This window comes from Scophthalmus maximus, chromosome 8 (genome assembly GCF_022379125.1).
Source record: "Scophthalmus maximus strain ysfricsl-2021 chromosome 8, ASM2237912v1, whole genome shotgun sequence".
NCBI classification, from domain to species: Eukaryota; Metazoa; Chordata; class Actinopteri; order Pleuronectiformes; family Scophthalmidae; genus Scophthalmus; species Scophthalmus maximus.
Window position 1 is genome coordinate 14,721,715 of NC_061522.1, and position 20,458 is coordinate 14,742,172.

Consider the following 20,458-nt stretch of genomic DNA (forward strand, 5'->3'; position numbering starts at 1 on the left):
GTATGCAACTTACACAAGTGTGATATGGAAATCAGGTCATGTGCAGTGGGAGAGAGCTTTTATCCAGTGATAACACTTTGAAAGAATAAAAAAAATATTTGCATAGTCATAGATTCTGGGGTTTTCAGAGAGGGAGGGTGGAGAGCCCCACTTCATTCTAACCAAATTATAATTCAAAGTAGAGAATTGTTTTATTATATCTGCTGGGGGATCCTGATACATATATCAGCAGATGGAGGTCAGTGTGAGTCCGTCAGCTGTGTTAGGCTTGGGACTGTCACCTGGCTTCCGTTTAGGGTTTCATGTGTGAGCTGGTGCCATTGTAGGAAAAAAATGCACACTTCAGCATTTTCTCAAAAGGACATAAAGAAGAAAGGCACCAAATGAAAGCTGTAGACTAAATTGATCTTCGTCTCTGTGTGTCTGTGTGTGTGTGCGTGGACACTTAGAGGTCATTATAGTACTAATAGTGTTGTTATTATCGCCTGTTGTGACAGAGGCGGGTGTAAGATCGGGGCACACGCTGATTGGTCGGGATGACACCCACCTCGTGTCACGACGGTTCCGTTCCCTGAGTATGCGCATGCGCAGCGACCCCTCTCCTCTGATATTTTATTTACTCCCGAAACCCAAGATGGCTCCTGTGAATGTCTCGGTCCCATAGCAGATTGAGGATGCACGAAGCTGCCGTAGAAACAACTTTTCCCCGACCGTCGCATCGCCTGGATTTCAAGTCGTATGGTGCGGAGGAGGCCCTGACTTCCGTCTAGGCACCGAGCAGCCGTCGGAGCTCCGCGGAACCTTCGTCGATCCACCAATTTGGAGTAGTTTCGCGAAGTAGCGCTTCTCCTCGCTGTCTGTCCGGAGCGAGGTTCAGGCAGGCAGCTCATCCAAATGGCCGAACCGAGAAAAGTGCAGTTTGTCACCCTCTCGGCCTTCGCAGCTGGAGCGGCCGCGGAGTCCAGGAAGCGCCGGCTGGAGGATGAGGCCGACTTCAGCGTCGGTGGAGCCGCGGAGGTCGAGGCAGCGACCGGGGCAGGAGGCGCCGCCGGCAACGGCAAAACCGGCGACGGGGACACGGCGGCAGCCGAGAACAGGGCGACGATGCGGCTCAACCTGCCTCTGGCCGAGCCCGACGACCGCTCCTCCGCCGAGTTCAATTACGGCGAACTCGTCCAGAACCTGCAGGTAGGAGACACCGAGAGCACCAGGCCGGCGGACCCCGGAGCCCGAGTTCATTTTATTGCTCTTTGAAGTGATTGTGTGGACTTGTCATAGCTAAGTGAAGGAGGGGGGGGGACGTCGTCCTTCCGTGGTCGAAACTGACCATTAGTGCGACTCGACACAAAAGACAAGCGACAGTTGGGTTTCCTTCCCCGGCCACTCATCCAGCCGGTCGACCCCGTGTGAGCGCCCCAACTTCAGCGTCTCTCTGACAGATCGCAGCCCTTTTACCGAGCGACCTCCTCTGTTTTTTTTTCCGTTGCACGTGTCGAGATCAGGCTTATCTCGAGCCGCTACCTGTGTCCTGTTCACCGGGACTTGCCCAGCAACAGCCCGGTCACACCAGCCATTTCGGCACTCGGGAATGCCACACGCGGTCCGGCCCTCTGGCTGCGGGTGATAGCGAGATGAGAGGCGCCGACGGAAGTACCAGGATGTAGCGAATGTCAGCGCCGAGGGTTCAGGCCGAAGCTCGCCTCATGTTGGGTCCTGCGCACTTCGGGCTCTCGTGTGGTTTCACACACAAGTGGGAGGGAAGGAAAAGGTTTTGGGAAAGAGAAAAAAAAAAGTTTGCAAACATCACAATAATTCAATATTTCTCATTTGAAATGAAAACATGCTCGTGCCAGCACCGTGTTTGGTACGTTTTGAGGATTTTGGATTTAGTTATTCAAGGTTCAATGGCAAAAACAACAACAACAATGATAATAACAATATTATTAATAATAATGATAATAGTAATAATAACTATGTATAAAGGTTTATTTACTGGGCGTTTGTTTTTCTTGCAGATTTTGAAAACTGGGTCCGTGATGAGCTGGTAGTGACTTATAAAACTGTTTAACTCTATATCTGCTCGTTCCTGTACACAAATCAATTTCTTCATTTTTTCCAGGCAAAGAATAAACCCCCGAGTGTGACCTCAGCCCACAATCCCAACGACCCCTTCGACGATGACGAGAAAGAGCGGCTCCACGTTGAGGCCTTGGCAAAAAAGTTTGAAAATAAATATGTGAGTTATTTAAATTTTATTGCTCCTGTTTGCAAGTTTTATGTTAAAATTGTACACTGCCTGATACTGGATATACCAATTTCAAAATCTAAATAAAAAAAAATCTATTTATTACAGTATATATTGGCCAATTAACACAATAACTTAAAAGAAAAAACACGATTGGGACATTTTACACTTGTAAAATTAACTTGTCAGTGCTCTCTGGGAGACAAACAATGTCATGATGACGCTGTTATACTTTCAGTTCTTCAGTATTAGACTAATAGTGGCTGACACTTTTAGTAACTTGTTATAGTCATTGGCTAGTGGTTTTTGAACATTTTACATATCTGGTAACAATAAGTTGTTTTTGCATCAATGCATACCATAAACATAACAATATCTCTCACCAATATTTACAAACCTATTGTCCTGGCCAATTTATCAGTCGGGCTAATCAGTTCTAGTTGTGTGTGCGTGCGTGCATGTTTTTAAGATGACCAAATCCAACAGACACCTTGTCAATCCTTGGTAGTAGAAAAGTGGAAAAAATATAGTAGTAATTTTTCATGTGAATCAAAACTTATTATCTGTGGGGGGGTTTTGAATTATGTTTCAGGGTAATTCAGGGAAGAAGAAGAGAAAGGACAGAATGCAAGATTTAATCGATATCGGCTTTGGCTACGACGAGACAGACCCCTTCATCGACAACTCAGAGGCTGTAATTATCCTTCGCTTTATGATTTTTCACTTTTCTGTCTATTTTATTTTCCAGGATGTAACTTTTTTTTGGTCAGATATGAATGAATATCTGTCTTTGGTCTCATTACCTGCTGATCTTTTTGCTGTCGGCACATTTCTGATCAGTTTTTGTCTGCCGTTAAGGTAGAGATTACTCTACTCTGGTTAAATATGTATTTCCTGGCTTCAATGCAGTACATTCAAAGGTTCTTCTAAAGATAGACACATGTCCCTTGTTACCAATCTGAGACTACAGTTCTAAAATCGTCCTCATGACTCATGAATAAGTACGTGGTCCCTATGTCCACACAGGGATATGTCATTGTTTTTGTTTCACAGTGTCTGTCGCTCTGTATTCAGAGGATATCTCTCTGTTTGACTGGAATAGCTAAAATTATGCTCTTTCCATTTATTCTCTGCCATTATACAATATTTGTCGTTTTGTTTTGATAGCTGCTGTCTCTGCAGTATCATATCGGCAGCGACGGTTTGATCCATTTTTTGTTTTGATATGCTCCATGATGGAGAATGTTTTCATCTGTGGCCTGCGGGACTGTGATTCTTTTCATTGATTTTATTTATTTTGGCGCATCATCATTTTCCCCTGACCAACAGAAGAGCCCGGGCTGCTTTGTGCAATGTTAACAAAAAATATTATCAGTTGCTCAACATGTTTTGAAATGTGGAGACGATATCCGCATTTTTTTCCGTCTAAGAGGATTTATTATCTCCCAGTTTCCAGTGATCTTATACCACAAACTGTCTTCTGTTGTTCTTTTTCTCAGTATGATGAGCTGGTGCCGGCCTCTCTGACCACAAAGCTGGGGGGATTTTACATCAACACTGGCACACTTCAGTTCAGAGCGGCCTCTGACTCAGAGGGAGAGCAAGACAAGGTGAGACTACTTTGATCTATGAATGTTGTTTTAATCTTGTTTATGTAATTTGACGTTTGTGAGAAAGGGTTCATAAATCACTTTTTGCTACAAAAAACAAGAACCCATGGTCCCAGAATTTGTCTTATTCTACTGCATCAGTCAGAGAGGTGTTTCTGTTTTGTTTGTTTTTTTGCCAACCTCTCACTGTTATAAATAGGTTGGACAAAAACACATACACCATTCAGTGAAACGCAATACAATTCATCCGCACCACGAGCTGCAGCCTCCACACTAAACCTTACAGTTGAATCAAAAACATTATAACCTTCAAGACAAGAATTCTTGCAGGACTGTTTTATTAGACTGCAATAGTTTCAGAAAGTGAACATAATCTGGCAACTGACTTTTGATCATTTAACCTAAACTCACCATTCACTCCAAGCAAACATAAAAAAATTAAATTATGGTAAAGTTACTGTTACGCCAACACCTCCATGTTTAGGGTTAGTTTTTAGTCACCAGTTGCCTATCTTGATACAAAAAGTAACTTATTTCAATTATAAGTATATATGTTGTTTTCCACAATTCATAAAGTTTTAGGCATGTTAGCCCCCGTGTTGGTCCAGACTGAAATATCTCAACAACTACGGAGTGCACAGACATTCATGGTTTCCAGAGGATGATTCATGCTTCGTGCTTGACAAGTTAGCATTGTCCTTGAGAGCATGTTAGCATGCTGACAGTAGCATTTTGCTCAAAACACCAGTGTCCAAGTATAATAATAATCTTAATCTATCTAAAAAAAAATATATATATATTTACTACCTCCCATTTAAGAAATCCTCATATGCATGTGCCAAGTGCAGGAAATTCTAATGTGTCACAGGCGTTATAAATATTAAGTGTAAGGTTCAGTGCCAAACCAAGCTTTGGATGTCAACTGTCCTGCTGAGACATCATGTCCTCCCAACAAGGGCTGGATTTCCATTGGCTTAAGTGAGATGTGAGGTAGACGTTATCTTTCACCACATCAAGAGGAATCTCTGAAGGATCCACTGCTGTCCGCTTTCTCACTCACACACACACACACACACACACACACAGAGCACTATGCGGATTGATCGTTTGCCGTTGTGCACTGTCGTCATCTGTTTATTAGACTGAAGGAGTGTATGTGCTCGTTTTTCAGAAACCAAATGACGACAAGGAGCAGGTGATCAAGAAGAGGAAGAAGAAAGAAGTGAACAACCTGGAGGAGAAGAACCCGAAAAAGAACCGAGTACCTAAACAAGGGTGAGAACCGTGGCAGTATTTGTACTGGCTTTCTCTTTTGTGGTTGTCTCCTGCCATTTTGAAGCTATGCTCTTGCATGCAAGGGATTTTTGGGTTTGTATCAATTTAAAAGTGGAAGCATTGGCTCATTAGTAGCTGAGCAAGCTAAAACTCCTGCCCTGTCAGTACATTCTTGTCATGAGGCCATCTCTTTCCATGCATCCCACTTAATCAAATGATTCATTTCCATCAACCAAAGCTACTGACAACAGTCACTTTAAAAATGTCAAAAAAAGCACAGATGCTGTTATATATAAATGACAGAGTTTTTCCTCCTGTGCTTGTAGTTTTGACCCTTTGGACACACATGGATTTGTGGGCCACTGTGAATATGTGATGATGCATTTGTCCACTCTCAACTCTACTAATAATCCACCACCCTTGTGTGACATTATACTCCTCCGCTTTTGTGCAAACCCACTCATACATCTATCACGTGGCAGCGATGCTGACTGGCGACTTGCTCTTCTCTGCCGTGACGAGCCGGAGCGACCTTTGAGAAAGCGTTCCATTATCCACGCTCAAATAGGCCGAATACTCCAACATGCCACCATTATGAAAACAACTTCAAAAAATAGCAGCAGCTATTGTCATTGTGCTGTTATGAAACTCGGATGATGTTTTATATATCATTGCAATCTGAAGTTAAAACATGTATGAAACATTAATCTAAAAACAAGACATTGCTGTGTCTTACTCCATCAGAGTGAGCGCTCACACCCTCCATCGGCCGGAGAAGAAGAAGAGGAAGAAGCTGATGAAGGACTCGCTGTATCTGGCAGCCATGCTCCGCCGCTTCACACGGGAGAAGGAAGACATGAGGAAAAGAAACCCCAACATGGCTCACATGGCACTGGCAGCGGGTGTTGCTAACAAGCCGCATTCTGCCAACTCTACAAACCACCTGTTAGCCTCAAACTCCGCCCACACGCAGGGCAACGCAGCCACCAACGACCTCTCACTGGCAGACCTCACCTCTGACCCCGCTGTGATGTCACTGCTGGGCTCGGCCAACGAGAAGGAGCTGCAGGATCTCCTGGGGGACTTGGACTTCAGCTTGTCAGACGCTGACCCGCAGCACGCCATGGTGGCGGCCAGAGAGAACGGCATTCTGGGAGTTGGCCTTCCGAGCTCTAAAGCAGCAGCAGCAGCAGCAGCAGCAGCAGGAGGAGGAGGAGGGGGGCAAGGGCGAGGCCCAGGCCCTTCCAGTGGACTTTTTTCTCCGCCTCCGCTGCCTAATGGACTGCCCGCCCCTCTTATCAAACGCATCGAGGACCTGCGGGTGGTGAGTTAACTGTAGCCTGTATGTGGGCTCCTGCAATTACCAGTGAAGCCTCTTTACTGAGATTGAACACAAACGGCAGTCAGTGGAGGAAGTGGCACACAATGTTATTGTTATTGTTCAATCCAATGAGAATATTCTCCTATGAATTATTGGCTCCAAGCTGAATCCTGAGGGGTTTTATATAACTAACAGGGTTGGCATCACTACTTTCTGCAGAAGTTCTCATTTTCTTGTCGCTCTTATATTTCAGAGTTGAACTGTAGCGGAGAAATCTTTTTCTAGATATTGGTGAAAAATGTAAGGAGCGATAGAGGGAATTAAAAAGGAGGATTCAAGTGAAGGATACACAGGTGAAGAAAACAAGAGGGAGGAAGAGAAATAAATAAAGAACACTGCAGAGTTTTCTGTTGCTTCCAAAGGCAACATGGAGGAAGCCTGGGAGAGCCAACATTTTCTACATCTCTTAGAGAGAATCACTTCACTTGACGTGTAGTTTGGTTCATTTGCTCAAAATGTTGCCTTTGAGATCTGGACTGATTTATCTTACGTAATATGTTATCAGAAAGTTATTTGTACCCTAATATCACACAGAGATAGTTACTGTGTGGCCGCTAACCTCCACTCACTTTTTATTGATGAACTGTTGAAACTAGGGCTGCAACTAATGATTATTTTCATAATCGATTAATCTGTTGATTATTCTTATTTTCTCGATGAATCGATTAGTTGTTAGTAGTCCATAAAATGTCATAATATGGTGAAAAATTATGATTTTGTTTGCCAAATCCCAACATCGTGTTTTGTTTTGTCCACACACCAAAGATATTAAGTTGACTGTCATAGGAGCAAAGAAACCAAAAATTATACACATTTAAGAAGCTGAAATCAGAGAATTTTGACTTTTTTTCCATAAAAACTACTTGAACCGATTAATCGATTATCAAAATCGTCGGCGATTAATTAAGTAACCGATTTCTAATCGATGAATTGATTAACTGTTGCAGCTCTAGTTGAAACGCAGAGCAGGACAAAAGCACAATGTTGCTGCAATTCCTTTACTCTTTTCAGACTAATCAGGAAACCTCCCTACACACACATTTCTGATGGTTGTGTGTTACAACGACTTTTTCATAAACACAAACGCTTATACAAATCAGGAGACCGTTGACAGTTCCTGTGATACGCAGGCGGGTTTAACAATAGAGTAAGTTTGAGTTTGAGCCCAGAATGGACAAACGCACCGCAGGTTATTTTAACTGAGCCGGATAGGTTGGGTGTCGAAGCGTCCAAAAGGTGTAGAGTTAGAATTAGAGTGAGGTAAGTAAGGCCAGTGTCAGGCTGGTAGAGAATAAGTATCTGTGTCTGCCAGAAGAGTCCTCAGAGGCTCAGCCTCACAGATATATGTATATTTATATGTGCTGTATGGAACAGTGCTGAATGCTGACTCAAACCTTTTCTCCCTCAGGCCTCGCGGCAGTTTGATCAGGAGGGCAGGAAGAAATTTTTCACCCTGGACATGAATAACATTCTCCTGGAGTGAGTAGGACAGCTTTTAAATCACCGTCGGCTCAACCTCCTCCACCTCCCTTCTCAGTCATTCTCACTTGTTTTCTGCAGATTTCCTTCATCACCTCTCCTGCCGTCTCTTAAGTGTTTCTCTCACTGACTGTGTCGATGACACGTTCCTCGTTTCCATTCCTCTCCCGTCTTTTTCCAACTTTATTTTTGTTCATCCTCCTCTCACTCCTCCATCACTGTCTTCTGTTTCTCTTTTATTCTTCACATCCTCTCCTTTTAATTTGTCTAAGGCCTGTGTATCCCAAAATGCTGACTCTTTCCCCAACCCTCTTCTTCCTCTCAGTATTGAGCTGCAAGTCCAGGAGCAGCCTCCTGAGGCGCGCTCAGGCATCTACTCGCACATGGAGGCGTTTGTGCCGTGCAACAAAGAGGCCCTCCTCAAACGCCTGAAGAAGCTCAGCCTCAACATCCAGGTGAGTGAGGCTCGGCCTGTGGAGGAGGTGAGAAATTCTTGCATGTTTCATTGATTTAGAATGTGTACTGTCCTCTGTATGTGTCCACAAAGAAGATATGATAAGTGCGGCCTCCAAATAGATTTATATATGTACAATGACAATTGTTTAGATGATTAGAAGAAAAGCTTTGCATTTTTAGCCATCACAGAGGGAGTAAAATGTTTCCCTCAATCTCTCTGTCATCTGATTTACATTTCATATTTCTTAGAGTTTGAGTTGCTTCCTTCAGCTCCTGCTCTCTAACCCCAAAATCTGATCCTCTAGTCTCTTTTTTGCCTTTTTCATTGCCGCTTTTAATCTCCAGACACCTTCGCTGCCTCACTTGTTAACGTGCAGGGTGTAGGCGGAGCATTGCAACAAGACTGCCACTGAAAACAAGCTTCCAAATGTCTTTTTGTCTTTTGTCAGAAGCATTGTTGACAAATAAATCAATATACTCCCCCCCCCCCCACTGTTGTTCGACCTTTTTCCTTTTCCCATCCTCTTCGCTCTGACTTCACATTCTTCCCTCTCCCTCGCTGCCTCCATCAGGATGACCGACTACGGGCGCCCCTGTTGCAGCTGAAGCTGGCGGTGTGCAGCGTGATGCCCGAGCAGATAGCAAGATACAACATGGACTGCATGGCCAAGGTCGCAAAGTGAGTAACTTTCTTTTTTTATTTCAGAAAGCACGTGAGTACGAATCTTAAATCAAATTGCACTAAAATCTTTGCCTTAATTTTCATCGCCCACTCCTGCTTCCTTCCTTTTTACCAGTTGGGGGAAAACTAAATTTAAGATATTTTTTTTTATTTTTTATTTGTTGTTTAAAGAATTCCTACACAGCTTACTTTTTTGTGGAATTTTAATTTGGTAGCTCCTTTTTTCATCGACTGTCGGTTTGTTTGCTTTAATTAGACACCCAGACGACACACACACAAGAATGTAGTAATTACGTTTTTTCAATAAAGGTCAGGCTATTGGTTTGTGAATGTATGCATGCATGTGTTTCTATATTACTGACTGTGTGTGTGTGTGTGTGTGTGTGTGTGTGTGTGTGTGTGTGTGTGTGTGTGTGTGTGTGTGTGTGTGTGTGTGTGTGTGTGTGTGTGTGTGTGTGTGTGTGTGTGTGTGTGTGTGTGTGTGTGTGTGTGTGTGTGTCTTGTAGGCAGCAGTCAGAGGAGGGAGATAAGAACGGCTCCGAGGAGGAGGATGAAGAGAAACCTGGGAAAAGGGTGATGGGCCCGCGGAAGAAGTTTGTCTGGGATGACAAGCTCAGGTGATGATCTATCTAACTTGGTGGTGTCGCTGGTTTAGCTGCATGGTGTTTTGTGCTGCTCTAAAACCTATGCTGTATTATGAAGTGTTTCTTTGAACCGAGACACTTTTGTATTTCCCGTTGCTCTCCACTGGTGGAGTTTAAACTTAGTTAACAGAGATTACACAGACCTCTAAGCTTCCTCACAGTTTTTGGGAAATGAATGAGGGGAGAAATGGTGTAAAGCTGTCAATGTACATCAACTGGTGGCGTCTCAGGATGAACACATCATGAGGAAAACCTGTGACGGCTAGAATTATTTTTTAAGATTTCACCAGCATTGCTTCACTACAGTTTATTTCTTGTGCAATTTTTAGTCTCTGAAATTCATCAAACAAGATCTTTAATGTCACAAAAGGAAAGTCCTGAATTTTATCCCAACATGAAAGTGGAAATACCAAATACAGAATGAAGTGTCCTGATGAAATGACGAAAGCGGTTACAATCACTCGCAGCTGATTTTAAGTCATTGTTCATATTCTCAACAGTTACTGTTGAAGGTACAATACATTCATTGTAACTTCAGACTCCCTCTGTCCTTATGTCCATTGCACCTGCAGCCTTATTTAGATGTTAATATTGAATGATTTGTGTTTAATTGGACGTTTGTGTTTGTGCAGGAACCTGCTGTGCAGCTTGGTGCGAGTAAAGCTGAGCTGCTATGACATGGAAAACCAGTGCTCTCTGTCTGTGGAGGACTACCTCAAGGCCTTCTTAGAGAATGAGGTCAAACCACTATGGCCCAAGGGTTGGATGCAGACCAGGTTTGTGTGTGTGTGTGCACGTGTGAGTGTGTAAGTGTGTGAGTGTGTGTATGAACACATTTACTGGCTCTACTGCTCCTACTTGTTTCTTATCAGTGAAAGATTATTTTTTTTTCAAGCATCTTACACTTGATGTACAATAGTGGTACATTACAAAGACACATAGTCATCAAGTGTTATATAACTTCAAACTTAAAGGAAGAAAACAGTTCCAGCTAAACTCATGTTGATAATAGCTGGCTCTTTAACAGAGGAAACAGTGATGTGGTGTTTAAGCAGAAAACCTTGTTGTGATTCACCACTGACCTAAATCAGTCAGTAAGACTGTGAAATGACAACAAAAGCAACAAAATTAGTGTGCACGAGACAGAAATCATACTATCATACAAACAGGAAGAAGCAAATGCAGCCAGGCAGAGCAGTACAAGGCAACAGAACATACATGAGCAGTGCTATGTTATGTTTTATCATTGGATAAAGTAAAATGCTGACAACAAAAAGTATTGATCTCAGTTAATGTTAGTAGTTTAAAAGCTGGTAAATATCACACATAAAGCAAAACTACTTCCTCGTCAATCCAACACACTCCTCACTTCACTGTGGCCTGGAAACATGTATCCGGTTGTTAGCAAATTGGATTCCCCTGCTCTACTTGGAAAAATGAAATGAGCCAAAGTTGGACGTTGAGATGTCAGAGTACATTTCTTCTAAATCCTGCTCCTCAGTGTGATGTCAGAAAAGACAACACTGTGGTCTGTTGTGTGGGTCAACGTAACTCTTGTTTCTCATCCCTTTGTGCTTCCTTTGCTCAGGATTTTATTTAAGGAGAGTCTGGCCATTCACAGTCATCTCACTGGAAACCTGTAAGTATTTACTTGTGTGTCCTCAGTAAGACTGACCGCTCAGGGTTTTTCTCGGAGACTGAATACAAAATGTAAAAAGAAAAATCTGAGCTTTTCCTGGTATGTTTCTTTCTTACAGAGTCAAGAGGAGAATGGTGCCTGGGCCCAAGGCCAAAGCCAAGGTGAGTGACAACTCAGACTATGTCCTGTATATTACCTAAAAAATATTTTTTATTTATTTAACATTTAGCATATTTGCTCAATTGTGGAGACAGAATTTCTAGCATTCATTTGATATTATATCATTGATAAAACTGAAATTGATCTCCAGTAATTGATAACTCAAAGAGACCTATATTATTGTTGCCATGCTGGAGGGCTGTTGCTTTCTTAGTAACTCCAAAGTGAAAGCCAGTAGTCAAATAAGAGTCTGAGAAGCACAAACAAATAAAATCTGAGTCAAAACACACTGAGGGAGATGGAAATGACCTGGAGCCTACGACAACAGCTCTCGTGGTACGTTTTTGATTTGTGCTCCTTTCATCAGCAGTACAGCAGAGTCATGTTATACTCACCATTTTGCTGCTCAGAGTTTCTCTTGATATAAATAAATGTCCTCATACTTCAAATTAGTCCAACCATTTATTCTTTGCTGTTCTCCTAATTGATATTGATATTTGCTGCCGGCAACAAAATGCAACACTTTGCGATGTTGTTTTAAACACATAAAAGCTCATCTGTAAAAAAAAATTTAAAAAATAAAGGCTGCAAGACTGTTAGTGTGAATCTTCTGGAGGAAGATTAAGACATCTGATATGACTCTTGTGGTACTGATGGTATCAGTGTTCAGAAGGAAAACGTCAAGGTAACCTGTTGTTTTGAGTTTTGTTCAGCGATGAGCAGGTTAAATTAAAAATAAAAGCCTAATTTTCTATGTAACTGAGAATCAACTGGTAAGTTTACTGTAACTGACGCTCATCAAACATCTCTTGTTTCTTCAGGAGCCTCTGTGGATCCACAAACCACATCTCACCATGACCTCCACTCCATCTCTGCCCACTTCCACATCCGCTGTGACCTCCAACCGCCAGCCCCTCTCCTCCTCGCCCTCGGAGCCCATCTGTCTGTCGGACTCTCTGGATGAGGACCTGACGGCTCCCTCTCTGGACTCCATCTCCCATGCTCTGGCCCTCCTCAGCAATGCGTCAAGGGGCCTTGGGCCTTCTGACAGCCCTTTGTCACCCCCACCCCTGCAAATGCCCACCTCCTCTCCCCCTCCTGTCACCCCTCACTACCCTGCAGCGTCTCAGCTCTCTTCCTCAATCACATCCACAACGCAACATCATTCCCTGTCCAAGGTGGAGACCACTCCGCTGGCAGTTTTGTCTGCTGGGAATTTGCCAACAACGATAACAATACTACCTACCTCCTCTTCCTCGTCTGCGGCTGTCTCCTCCATGGCTCGTGTGCAGGCCTCAGGCCTGTCAGTGGCCTCCAGGACTGCAAACGGCCCCTACGGCCCGATCAAAGTATCCACCATTGTGGGCCAAACCCAGAATCAGAGACATATTACCATGGCAACACCCAATCACAGGCCAAGCTTGATGATTGGCGGGAGTGGCAAAATGCACCCACACCCCTCCCCGTCGCCGCCGAAGCAACGGCCTCCCCCCACAGCTTCCCCTCTGCTGCCCCCCCATCAGAAGGGCTTTGTTAGCCCCCTGGGGATACTAGGAAATATGGGAGCTCTTCCAGGACTGGCCAAGAGCAGTGCCAAAGCCAGTGGCATCAGCAGCAACGGAAGCGCCGTGAGCAGCAGCATCACGCCGTGTTCCTCCCCATCATCCCAGTCCCGCTCCAACTCTACCTCCCACCCCAGTCTGCAGACCTTCTGCCCTCCCTCCCTAGTCACTTCCTCTCCGTCCCACACCTCCCACACCTCACACTCCTCTCAGAGTAAAGCCCACACACACCACCACCACCACCACCAGTCCAACTTCATCACGCCCATGCAGGCCACCCTCACCAAGTCCTCGCACAGCAGCAACTCCTCTCCCATCATTAAGCTCACCCCTCGGCCTCCTGCACCCACTCCACCCCCCTCCTCCTCCTCCTCCCCCTCCCCCTCATCCTCGCCTTCACACCCTCTCTCCCATCAGATGATCCCCAGTCAACAGCAACAACACCAGTACTCCCCCAAAACCTTCAGGCCCCCCTTCAGTGTCTCGAGCAGCGGGCAGTTGAAGCAGACGCAGGGCATTTGCAGCTTCGCCGGAGGCCAGAAACATCAGTCCACCACGATCAACAGTAGCATCATCAACTCCAACCACAAGGGGCTGGTGTCAGTTGTCCGCAGTCACTCAGTCAAAACTACCCCGTCTTCTTCACCTTCAGTCTCAGCCAATAACGGGCAGAGGCAGAGGGTGATGGGCGGGGCCAACCCGGGCTCAAAGGCAGGAAACGGTTGGGCGGCTTCAGGAACGTTGGCCTCCTCCTCAACAACATCACGCCTCTCACAGGTTAGTGATCGCACCACTCAGAAGAATAGGTACCGAAGCACAAGACTCATGGTTCTGAATGAATTGAGAGAAAAACCTGCATGTTGTTTCTGCAGGTAACAGCAGGCTCCGCCCTCCTGGGCAGCCCCTCCACTCTGCCCCTGGGCTTTGGCATGTTAGGAGGCCTGGTGCCCGTCTCGCTGCCCTTCCAGTTTCCCTCTTTGCTCAACTTCAGCCCTCCCGGAGCCACAGGGGTCGCTGGCATGGGCTCAGCCCCCAGCTCCAACTCAGGATACCCACTAGCACAGAGCGACCTAATTGGTGAGTGGGCACACAGATTGTGTGTGTTTGTCATTTACGTTAAATTTATTGCCTTTCAATAATTGTTTTTATGGCTATAATGTAATTTGGAATAATTTCTAGTTAATATTAATTAACCTCACTTCAATGTTGGTTGAATATACCCTATCTATCAGCTGCAGCGGAGCAAGTTTTCTTTTTAGCAATAAGTTTGACTGTTTCAAACTTTTTTTCTTCCAATACTTAATTTGTTAAAATGTGCAGTTTATATCACAACTGCAGCAGCTAGGAGATTTCCTCAAACCATTAAGCCCGACTGATATGTATTTTTTAGGTCAGAGGCGAATATTCATAATGTGGATTTGAAAAAAATTCTGACATCAGCGATAGATATATTTTAAAAATAAATTTGGCAATGATTCCTAAGATGTCGTCATCAAAACCCTTATAATGAAGAAATGTAAATTGAGGCTTCATATTTAACAGTTTAACTATAAATGTAAATGATTATGAATATAAATAAAACACCATATCTGCCATCAGATCAATCAGTCGGGCTCTACAGTGTATATGAAGCACGGCAGTTTAAACTCAGTGACTGAGGAGACTAAAAGTGATTAATACGAAACATTAACATTTTCATAATTTCTTGTTAAATCAGTTCAAGCTTCTGTATGTGTGTGTGCACCTTGTGTTATCAGTAGCACCTCCACTGTCTGCTGTGCTCCACATCACTCACTCTGACCCTTTCTCTTCATTATTATATTTTTTTTTATAATCCACTGTCTCCAACCTTTGTTCTCTCCATCTTTGTGTCCGTCTCCTGTCATCTCAACCTTTTGTCCTTGTGCGTCACTTCACTTTGATCCGCTCCTCTCTTTGTTGCTGGTCGTCCATTATAAAATTTTTCCCTCCTCCTTTGCCATATTCCCCATTATTGTTGTTGTTGTTGTTGCCGCCTTCTTCCCTCTCATCTGTCCATCCTTCCCTCCATCTCTCCTCAGAGCTGTATAAGAGTCTCCAGTCAGGGTCGCAGGCTGCCTTACCTCCTCACTTGCAGCTTGCTTTCTCAGGTAATCTACACTACTCCTCTTCCTCCTCCTCCTCCTCTTGCCCTCCATCAGTCTGTGTCAAGTCGTCCTGTTGTCCCCTGCTCAGCTGCTGTGTTGGTTGTTTTGTATCTTTCTGCTTGCTTCAGTATATTTGGTGTGGGCATGCCTCTGACTCGTCCTCGTGTTTTAAAGCTGCTGAAGTTCTGTTTTCAGTCTTAAGGATTCAGTCGTATCCTGGGTCGCACAGATGGTTCTTTCATTTGAGAGCAACCCCTGATTAACAAGTGAGACAGCAGCGTATCATTTTGGCTGAATTATGAAAATGAAATCTGCATCTGCTCATGCTAGCTAATGTCTGAGGGAAGTTTATATTTGAAATCCTGTCCCCCATGAATCAAAAAGCCTTCATTTCATTCTCTTTACCGAACAATATTATTCACGCTGTTTCAGCTTCTTTGCGCAGTCCCTGTATTCAGCTTCTGAAGCTGAATTCAGTCGAGGCTGTAGGTGTTAACAGAGACACAAAGCTCACAGCTCAGTCTCTCCTGGATCTTTCAGAGCACTCGGGTCAAAGAACCATCTGAACATCTGAACCACAGCTCGTCCTGTCTGATCAGCAGCAGCAGCCTGTAAAACTTCTCCTTCAGCCTGTTGCACCCGCTCAACATGTGACGAACCTCATGTTGAATTTTATAATGAAGTTGGTTTGACACTAAAGCCACAGAATGTTGTCTCACTGCAACAAACCTAAATGTTCCTACCCTCTGTTTATACAGAATGATCAAAATCAGTTCTTGCATTAAATATCATACATATCAATTAAACCCTTCACCTGCTCCAGCTAACAAAGGCCAAGTTGATCCACAGGCAACTCAAGTTGTAGCACAGTCCAGTGCAAGGTAAACACACTTGTTCCTCTATGTTATCCTGCACGACCACAAAGAGACGTTAGAAATTGTAGTAACAATGCAAAATGCCCATAAAAGCCACTCCACCAAACAAAAAGGACCACAAATACAAATCACCACATAATAAACGTAAATATATCAGAGACACAACACAAGTAAAGATGGGAGTGTCACTCAAAATGACCACAAGGACACTAGAAACAACCACTAAGATGCAAAAAGAGACTCAATTGACCGCAGAGACTCAAAAGGTCCAAGTTAATTGTGGAGAACATCCTTAAATGACGTGTGTGATGATATTTTTTGGAGTGTGGTGCAGCGTGTGAACTCAATAAGCAGAGGATCAGGTCCAGGTTAATTTGCTGCTCCTGTTGGATCTCTGACTGATGTCTGAGTTATTAAAACATTTGCATCCTCACCACCCAGATGCGAACCAAAGCCAGGGAGGAGACGTGAAGAGGAAATCCCACTGACCAATAACAGCTCAGAAGACAGACACTATCGGGGTGACATCACAGCTCCCCGGACACATCCGCCAATAGGAGTCTTCACTCTGAGTGGCACGACGAAGTGGTATGAGGGGGGCGGGGCTCCACTGCCTCTTTTAAAACGGACCTAAAGGAGAATCGGTTTGTCCTCTCTACAAGTGGCAATGATGAAATAATTTAACTGTATTTTCTAATGAACCGGGTATGAGAACAAGATGGAGTGAATGACGAGAACACTTGCTTTTGTTCAGCTTTTTTTATTATTTTTTTCGTCAACATGTTTACATATGACCGACCTTGATCACTGTGGAATGAGTGTGAGCAAGAAGGTGGTGGTACAGATGAGAGTAGTAGTACGCTACGTAATATAATTTGTATTTAAGCTTATGTGGAATAACAGGACTCTTGTTCTTGCAGTACAAAAAGAAAAAAAGAAAAATAGTGAGTGAGTGATGAATTTTTATTTTTCTGTCTTTTGTCTCAGATGTGGGACTTGTCGTGTCCGTAGAAATTTTGTTGGTCACCTCTGCTCCCACAAATGACTGTTAAGTAGTAGCTTAAATTAATATTGATAAATTATTTGTAATTTACACAGGGACAACATGTTAAAGTGTGTTTGTGTGTGTTTGTCTGTGTTTGCGCTTGAAAAGAGATGGAGAGCTTGACCAGTGAAGTTGTTTTGAATGTGTGTATGTTCATAAAAATACACAATGGATATACTGTTAATTTCTTTCCAGATTATTCAGTATGAATGGACAAGGACGTGTATCCCCCTTCTCACAATAACGAGCGAGTGTATTTGATTCCCCTCTCTTGCTCAGTGTGTTTTTGGTGCTGTTTAATCACACTGGACCTTTTCTGGATAAACGACTTGAATTGAAAAAGTTTTGGGCTCCTCTTCTGGAGAGAGGAGCCGCCTGTGAGAGAGGGGGAAGCGTCAAGATTGTAGCCTACTTGAATTGTTTTATTTTTTCTACTTCTTTATTTGTAAATCAAGATTTTTCATTTACCTTCTCTGCTTATAGACTCAAACCAACTTAATAAAACACAACGCCTTAGTTTGTATTTAAAAAGTATGAAAAAGATCTATGCAGGACTGTAAAACGCTCAATGCAAAAGTGCAGGTTGTCGCTTGGCTTTCAACCTTTACTCGACTTGTCAGTGCGTTTCAGTGTTTTGAAGTTGTGAATGTCTGTCGATGTTTGTACGTCACTTGAGACTCCTTCATTTCAGAGCGTGCTCAGACCGACGGTGAAGTGAATTTGAGAAGTTTGCACGCAAGGTCGTGGGAACGATGCGATTTAAATGCCTGGTTGCAAATTGACGTGAACATGCGTCCGCGTGGGTTGAAAATGTTCCAGCGGCAGCGAAAAATGTCGTCTTATGCGACTTTGACAAGACAATGCCGTCTTACACAATGTAGCAAAAAAAAAAACCAACACATGGCCTTTGCCAACTTGGAAATGTTCACACATTATTCCAAGATACCCGAGTCGTCGATTTGACAAGTGAACAACTCACGATGCTGTGTCATTACAGAAGTGTCTGTTAGAGAGTCAAAATACTGCACTTTGACAGTATAGATCCATTAAATGTCTCTGGATGAGGTTAAATGTCAAGAGCCAACCAAGTTGGATGTATCAGAGCTCACAAAAGAAATCAGTTTTCCGGTTGTGATGTACCGAACGCTGTTTACAAGTCAGAAACTTGTATTAACTGAAACTCAATGTCATGTATGCAGTTAGCCCGACTGCCAGCCTTGTATCAAATTAGCATCTTTATTGTTACTGTCGCAGTTGTTGCCAAGTGTAACGATCGACTGTCTTAGAGTTTATACGGGATTGTAGCCGTCATGACAACGTTTTTCCAACATGACGTTATTTTCACCAAGTAGGAGATATCGTCATCGTCAGAAACTCACGATATTTCCAAGTTGGAGATGTTCGCAAATTTCTGATGCCTACGATTCAGCAATTGTAATCGAACCTACACACTTTTTGTTTGAATGTGGTTATACCTGTGAGCGGGGTAACGGACGGTTGAGTAGCTTAAGGTACATTTTTTGCCTATTACTGGAATAATGTGCAAACGCGTCCGCGTCAAGAAGTAACACATACAGTCGCGTTCTCTGTTTTTTGAATGAACGAAGCCTTTATCCGTGGTTTGTGCGGCGGAAAAAAAAGGCCAAAGGTGAAAATTCCCCTCACTGTCGGTCGGAACACCGTGATAGAGACACCTTCCTTCCTTCCTTGATTACCTCTGTTAACAAAACTGTTCTTCCTGAGTCTCGGTGACCCCCCCCCCCCCCCCCCCCGTATGTTGGACTGACCCACGACACCGAGAACGACGCCAAAGATTGCTCCTGTTGTCCTTTTTTAGATGGGGTGTTGCTGGTCAGTGTGTGTGTGTGTGTGTGAGTGAGAGTGTGTGTGTGTAATTTATCTGACATTTCCCTCACAACTATAAAACCCGTGAGTGTCATTGTGTGAAGTCATGTGACCGGAGCAGCGGGTGACATCTTATAAATTGTGTTTTCTTTGGGGGGGGGGGGCGGGGTTAAAAATGACATTTGTGGTTAACTGGTTACCATAATTTGGTCTTTTGTAGATTATTTTTGTGTGTCAGTTATGAAATTAAACAAAGCAGATGGTTTTCATGATGACTGTTCTCGACTAGTTTCTTCACATCACCTGCTATTCATTCATTGGCTGGACCGGATGAGGGGGAGGGGCCACGTGAAATGAACACACCTGTGTCAGTTTCCTCTGGTGTCTTTTTCTTCTCCCATGCTGGCGTTTAGGTTTTATTTGTTTGTTTCATTTGCTGAAGAGAAGGCTCACGAAAAGGTGATGTTCACGGAGCAGCAGCAGTCCGTGACCCCAGAGCTCATCGGTATCATCATCATCATTGATATTCAGGTAAGGCCATATTGGCCCCCCCCCTCAATTTTCTGTCCAGATAAAAACTGCACTCGACCTGTTCACAGCCACCAGGTGCAGCCTGTGGGTGAGGCCTGTCCTCGGGGACAACCTGATCGAGACGCATGGGGCCTTTACTACAAAGCAGGATTTGCGGTTATCGAGGTCAGTCAAGGTTTAGCTCTGGATTTTTTTGGTCCTACGAAGCTGGTTCACTTGTTGCCAAGATAAATCTCCATGGTAGTTGGTGCAGATCTTCTCACCTGCTCCGGAGCAGATCAAGTCATTTCCTGAGTCCTCATTCTACAGGATCCTGGCAGGGACAAAATAGTTTACAGTAAAGTGACGACATATTTTTTTTTCCATAGATGGGTGGAATGTTGCCGTTCTTTTCAGTTGATCAAAGATTCTGATTCCTGACGGTTGACAAAGAGATACAAAAACTGAACCCCCTGTCTTTCATTGGAAATGCTGGCAGCACACTGTTAAATATTCCCTGTGACTATAAATAAACATTAGTCAGATTGACCTCATCAGGAGTTAACTTCTTCTCTCTGCTTTGAGAAGAAACAGACCAACATGGGTTTGTCCATCATCAGACAAAAAGGCAAAAACCCTCACTCAGTAATAAACTTTATTACATCCCTGTACTTATCTACAGTATATCTTGGCTGACTTTAAATACTGAAAATGATTTCCTTTATATTCTAGCCATGTGATCATATTGTTGACTAACTTTTGTTTGTAACTGAATTTAGTTGCATGTAACACTGTTGCACATTGAGTACTTTAATTAACCATTGATGTATAAATCCCCCCAAAAAACTGTGAAGTCACGTTGTTGACCACAAATCCTGCTTCGTATCGCGGCCTCCTGTGTTCAGCTCTAGAAACCGACCAAAAA

At 43.7% G+C, this 20,458-nt stretch overlaps 1 protein-coding gene across 3 annotated transcripts; it reads left to right on the plus strand.

Moving 5' to 3' along the window:
* The first annotated feature begins 619 nt into the window (after positions 1–619).
* On the plus strand, positions 620–19,295 carry ubn2a (ubinuclein 2a). Of its 3 annotated transcripts, none has more exons than XM_035636953.2 (17): positions 621–1,188; positions 2,120–2,236; positions 2,838–2,939; positions 3,745–3,855; positions 5,027–5,130; positions 5,875–6,454; positions 7,920–7,990; positions 8,316–8,472; positions 9,019–9,125; positions 9,635–9,745; positions 10,405–10,548; positions 11,361–11,411; positions 11,530–11,572; positions 12,392–13,909; positions 14,005–14,209; positions 15,193–15,261; positions 16,575–19,295. In XM_035636953.2, exons 1-17 carry the CDS (start codon positions 895–897, stop codon positions 16,619–16,621), a joined length of 3,831 nt encoding a protein of 1,276 aa, XP_035492846.2. In that variant the 5' UTR covers positions 621–894; the 3' UTR covers positions 16,622–19,295. The 3 variants fall into 3 exon arrangements, with proteins under 3 accessions (XP_035492848.2, XP_035492846.2, XP_035492847.2); XM_035636954.2 differs by having other exon boundaries at positions 8,316–8,445; XM_035636955.2 differs by lacking the exon at positions 15,193–15,261 and having other exon boundaries at positions 620–1,188.
* Positions 19,296–20,458: the final 1,163 nt, after the last annotated feature.